Here is a 6,258-nt window from a genome sequence, read left to right on the forward strand (position 1 = left end):
TTGATGTGTGGGATAGCCTTTGAGTTGTTGCTATTGTTAAACAACTGGGAGTCAGAAATCCTTGTTGATCAACTGCAAATCATCCAGAGGTCTACCGATAGATTTCAACCTAGCATCTGCCACTCCTACTGTACACCTTGGGTGTACACCTTTATAAGACTATTTGTTTCTATTTTATAAAGTTTTATTTTCTTCTAGCACTATTTAAGGTTTTGCCTCCTCCTCCTCCTTCTTCTGTCTTTATGATACCACTTTCAACCATCTTAAAAATTGTTGTTTATCTTCAGCCACTAACTGCACACTGGTGTCAATGGCATGGAGGCAATTATCTCCATACCATCAGACAAATGTCCCCTCAAGGGTCTGTGCACAGAAAGGCATTAGATCTACATGGTGAGCGGCGTGCTGATTGCCAGTGCATCACATGGAGCGATTTAATTGGCCTTCTCATTACAGATGCAATTTTTGTAAAGTAAGCATCATCTATTTAACTTCTTAAAAGATCTGTAGCAGCATCTACCTGACAAGAAACATGACCTATACGCAGTTAGACTGTTGGTCCATCTAGGTCAGAATTGCTTGCTCTGATGGCAGCAGCTTTTCCAGCCAGACCTGGATGTGTCAGGGACTTAACCTGAGGTCTTTTACATGCCAAAGCCATGTGCTCTACTACTGAGCTATCACCATTTCATTAAGCCTCACATGCCATTGATGCATTATTCTACTATACCAGATCAAACCAAAGACAGTAATAGTGTTTAATTTTTATTATTGAAATTGATATGGCGTATGGGTTATCTTTTGACTGCACACTTTAAAAGTACAAATATATTTTACAATGCATTTACAAAACATTTTTTCAAAATTTCTGACTTGAAGATTAAAACAACATCAATAACAACAACCCTACAAAGGTTAAAATATTTATTTTACATTATCTACAAAATGTATATTCTACTTTGACCACAAATCATAGGAAAACACTTTGATGCATGGAAAAAGTCATAAGACATAAAACAGCATCTTAAAAAATAGAAAACACATTAAAAGCTCATTAAATAATTACATTGACAAATAAATAGGTTTTGTTCAAATTTATGTTTCAGCTGCTGCCATGCATATTTTGTTTCCATTTAGTAATTTGTTGGTAAGGTATATATCTACAGAAGGAAAAGATAAGCATGTGCAATGCTTTGGTTTCACTGGAATGATATTCGAAATATTCATTTCCTTTTAAATGAGATGTATGAGATGCTGACAAAATACTTGGTCTGGAAAATGTGCCCATGAGAACTCGCAACAGCAGCTCTCTCTACAATATAAAATTCATTGAATGTCAATGGCAACAATTATTTGTTTCCAGAACACATAAAGAAAACAATAAACATCAAGAAGTAAAGTTCGAACAGCTGTATGCTTGTAGCCCATCTTAAAAATATGAATGATCACCAAAAAAGGAAGGAGAAGGAAAAGGCCCATATGCACAGAATGCCCTTCCGAGTTCAGTCAAAGCCACAAGTGTATGTACACCCAGCCGAGAAGCAAAAACGATGTGATAGGGCTGTTTTTTCTTGCTAGGCAGTAATATCTGTAAAGTGGGCAATTATTGTTACATTCAGTTTTTTAAATGCATGGCCGAGTTCTAACTTGTGGGGTGCTTCGTAGATTTGCTGTTCCTTTTCCTCTCTTTATGATGTTGGCTTGGCTTGGTTTGAGACGCTCCTTCAAAGTTATGGCTGGATTCATTGTGTTGTCGGGTGTATCTCTTGCACTTACAAGCTGTGACTACAGTTACTTTGTAGGTTCTGGTACTTCCATCTTGACACTGAAGCTGAATCCGCTGGGTGCGTGTTTTGTCATTGACACACCGCCATTCCTGTGAGCTCCTTCTGCTCCAGTACTTGGATCCATAACCTCCTCCAATCCAGTTTGGCAACACTGGCAAAGGGAGACACTCTCCGGCACAGACCAACTCTTTCAGAGGGTTGATGCTGGTACATTGGCCATCTGAAATATATTTGGTGGATCTCAGTTCCCGGCAGCCGACTTGAACCCGACCTGTCAAAGACACAGAACACAGACATTAATGTCCAGATTCCAACTATTTCCATTTTCTTCTTGCATCAGAGCACCTTACAAAGTCACAGAAGTATGTTCACCAGTCCTTCATGTGATAGAGGAGCGGTGCTCCTACCCACTCCACTATGTAGATGATGCCACGTACAAGCCAGGAAGTCTATGCCAACATGCACTTGCACAATTTGCATGATTGCTCCTCCCCCTTATTGCTGCAGGGAGATGCTGCAGTCAGCTTACTTGTACAAATATAACTGTGTATTCATGATCTGCTCACATATGCAGTTTAACACATGATGCAAGGATTCACAAAAGAATGCAGGATTAGAAAAATTGCAAGATACTTCAATCGCAGAAGTAGCCACTACAATCTTCCTGGATTCCCTTCTCCACATGTTACACTGCTTAAAACACAGCATGTATATGCTGCTGCACTAAATCTTTTTCTTAAAGAAAGGTCAGGAATCTTGTGAGCAGGGCCTCCATTCGGGCTGGCATAGACTGCTCATCTTGTGTTATATACTATCTGCATGGTGAAGGAATGCTGCTTCTCTGCCATATAAAGGCTGGGTTAATGTCTGAACTGGACCGCAGACTAGGTTCATTTGCAGACAATGGACGTTTTCTGGAAGTCCCGACATTACACTGGAATAATCTTTTCCATATATGTGTATAGTATACCTAGTAGTTCTAATAACTGGCTTCAACTTTTCACTCCAGTCCTAATCTGAATTACTGAAGCTGTAACCTACCATTCCAGAGGAAACCAAATGGGACTGCTCCAGAGTGAGTAGCTCGTTATCTGTATATTAGAGCTGCCTCAGCTACTGATGGTATTAGAAGTAATAATTTAATGTTACAGGGCTCCCTTTCATCCACCTGCCTTTCATAAAACATTGTCCTGGATCTTGATCCAAGCTGGATTTGCTCCAAAATGTCAAGTATTAGTTTAAGTATGAAATTTTCGTGTGTTTCTTTGGGAGTTTGGGAAATTAATATGTTGTATTAAGATATTTATAATCCGTCAACGTACACCGTGGTTTTCTTCCTTCAAGGAAAGCTAATGCTAATTCTGAGGAAGATTCTTAGAAACTTGTATTCTATAAATTTTTTGTTGTTAAAATAAACAGTTTTCTTCAGGCAACAGTATAACAATATTCTTGCAACACTGCTTGTAAGTACTCTTTCTTAAAACAAGTAATACTGCCAAACCCGAGGCAATGTTATTTCATTTTTTAAGGCAACTGACATTGTACCAAGGCACTGAACAAGCTGCAAAGTGAGGCATGTCTGTGCCTGCTTATATCTGTAGATATCCTCACTGAAGTAAGCACAATTCCTTGTTTTAATAATCATCCCTTTGAAATGAACACACACCGTGAGTTTCAACACACCGTCTTTCACTCATGCACTTTCTTTTTTTAAAGTAAATGTTATCATGGAAACTGTGTTATGTTATTCAAGAGCACTGCAAATAACAGAATTAGAGTTAATGAGGAGTCTGTCCACGCCCATGATATTTTGGCTTACGTTGGCTTCTTTGAAATTTAGTAGATTCGAAGGAACTTTTTTTAAAAAAAAGAAAACCCACAAAATGACTTCCTTTGTTGTGTGTTTTATTTTTTGCAATTGCCTTAGAATGAAGATCTCCATGGAAGTATATATAAGAAAGCTTTGCCTTGTATAGAAACCATGGGCTAAGACAATTTGCCAAACATTTTCTGATAAGGTAGGTGTAATTGGTTTGTGCAGGTTGGATTTTTGCACCAACTCCATTCCTCTGGAATCAGCAAGCATTCATCAAAGCATCCTCCACACAGGCATCCTTCAGTGCAAGACCCATTGAAATTAATGGGAGCTATGCCAGAGTTTAGGAGTATGCTGCTAAAAGTCTAGTGGACTTTTGCATGGGAGATCTAGGGGATTTGGGCTCAGGTATTGCAAAGACAAGTTTGCATATGGTGCCAACATGTTTCAGCTCAGTCCAACAATCAGTTCCAACTTCACTGTAAAGTGACTGGGAAAACATCCCCTTTCAGTGGGGGAAAATGGTTTATGAATGAAAGTGATTACACCTTCAAAGACTAGCCTGTTTAGACTATTTTTCAGAGGAGTGGACTTCTGCACACTATCACTTGCCTGAATAATTCTGATGCAGTTTGCATCCCGCACCTGGCTCAGGAGCGTACGTGAAAGGAAATGGTTACCACTATGTATTATCTGTCTTTTCTTCTTTATCATGGTGACAGTTTGCTGGCAACGAATACCCATGGGGCTGCTTCAGTAATCTTATATTGACAAGATATTTCCTGCATATTTAAATCATGCAGTTAAACCTAAACAGAAATGCAGTTAAGCCTTTTTTTTGTCGTTGTTGTTGTTGAAAGCTGTGATCAACACTTTTGCTTTTTGAGATAAAGGTGTTCATGTTGAATCAGTGCACTTTTCATGTCTTTCAGAGTTACGTTATGGCTCAAGCCAGCAAAAAAAAAAAAGACTTTCTAGAATCCAACCAGGGGAGTAGGACAGGAAGGTGAGTTTTGGGGTGGGTGGGTTGCAGAGCGGGAGAGAAACACATTTTAAAAGGCAAGTTGGAGCAGAGAAGTTGTGAACCTGTTTGTTTACACTGACTAGAGGAATTAAGCAGGTAAGTGCAAAATCAGGAAGTAAAAACACAGCGCTGGAACAAAATCAAAGCCTTCGCTGCTGAAGGTAAATGTTAGCTTTGTGAAGTGCACAGACCAGTGCTCTAGCTGTAAAGCATGTGGAGCAGAAAGAGAGTTCAAGGGAGCCTTGCTGCTCCTGAACTACTACTCAGACCCAAACAAAAGACGCTTTATAGGGAGATGATCAGATAATCTCAAATTGCCCTTGATATTTGGGAGGAGAGCTACTTGGGGAGGGGGGGGGAATCAGACAATCCTCCTTTTCTCTATTTTCCCAGTGTATCTTTTGCTCCCGACATCATCCATGCATGCGGAGATGTGGGAGAATAAGAAAATATTCCCGGTGCCAAAGCCTGAATCTGATTTTGAGAGGATGATGATCAAAATAAGCCTTCCACATTTTGGCTTGGAAGTGAGCCCAAACAAGTTCTTTGTTATTTATTTATTTTGAGAGAGAGAGAGAGAGAGAGAGAGAGAGAGAGAGAGAGAGAGAGAGAGAGAGAGAGAGAGAGAGGATTAAAGGAGACTAGGAATTCTCCTTGAGACTGAATTCCCAAGAATCACTTCTAAAGGGACACATTCCTAACGACAAACAGAATTCCACACTTGCACCTTCCTATTTAGAAAAAAAGAAAAAAGGGGACACGCGCGCGCGCTCCTTGATGGGAATTAAGCACATCTGTAGTTATTAAAAGTGGAGGGGGAGGCCACGACTCAGAAGACTTACTGCTTCGATCGAATCCAGGATGCCTGCCTCCATTTCTGGCTTGATTCAAGGTGCTGTTGCTGCTGCTGCTGCTGCTGGAGCTGGCTGGCCGGGATTTGACAACGTGCGAATAAAGGATCTCCGTCGCGTCATTCTTGAAAGCCCAGCAGCTGTCCAGGAGCAGACAGGCGAGCAGTAAGCCAGAGAGGTGGAGGCCAGAGGGGAGCATTGTGGCTCGCTCAAACGGCTGGCGCTTGTGGGAATCCCGGCTTCTTGCTGCTGCTTGCGGCCGCCTTGTCTCCAACTGTGGAAATCCTCCCTCAAGACATCCTTTATATAGTCCCAGAGCCTTGGCGCTCCTGAAGGTGTAAACTTGGGGAGAGCTTCTAGGATGAAAAACGCGGACCAGGAAGAGGGTGGGACCCCCTGGAAGCAGCCAGGGTTCTTTACCAATAGAAGGCTGCCCTAAAGGAGGAGCTAAAGAGAAACGAAATCTCACTAATTGCAGGAATCCTAGCGGAGGCTTTGGGGGATGTCGAGGGCGTGTGTGTGTGTGTGTGTGTGTGTGTGTGTGTGTGGAAATATCAACTCATCGGTAGCAATTTGGAGACTGCACAGCATGCAAGTTAGCGTACAGTTTTGCACACTGGTCTGCACACGTGGACGTTTTATCAGGTGTGATTGGTTCGGTGGGACTTGGGCCAGATCTACACCTTGTGTCAAATCATTACGAATGTGGAATAAGAAGCAGAATATACAGTAACTCTATGAAAGCGGGATTTGGAATGCGTAATGTGCCCCAACATCAGT

At 41.3% G+C, this 6,258-nt stretch overlaps 1 protein-coding gene across 1 annotated transcript; it reads right to left on the reverse strand.

Moving 5' to 3' along the window:
- Nucleotides 1–795: 795 nt before the first annotated feature.
- SOSTDC1 (sclerostin domain containing 1) lies at nucleotides 796–5,839 on the reverse strand. The gene is made up of 2 exons (XM_063118543.1): nucleotides 5,470–5,839; nucleotides 796–2,058 (listed from the first exon to the last, which is right to left on the reverse strand). Exons 1-2 carry the CDS (start codon nucleotides 5,675–5,677, stop codon nucleotides 1,643–1,645), a joined length of 624 nt encoding a protein of 207 aa, XP_062974613.1. The 5' UTR covers nucleotides 5,678–5,839; the 3' UTR covers nucleotides 796–1,642.
- Between the last annotated feature and the right edge of the window lie 419 nt (nucleotides 5,840–6,258).

The sequence above is a fragment of the Elgaria multicarinata genome, chromosome 1 (genome assembly GCF_023053635.1).
Source record: "Elgaria multicarinata webbii isolate HBS135686 ecotype San Diego chromosome 1, rElgMul1.1.pri, whole genome shotgun sequence".
Lineage (NCBI taxonomy): Eukaryota > Metazoa > Chordata > Lepidosauria > Squamata > Anguidae > Elgaria > Elgaria multicarinata.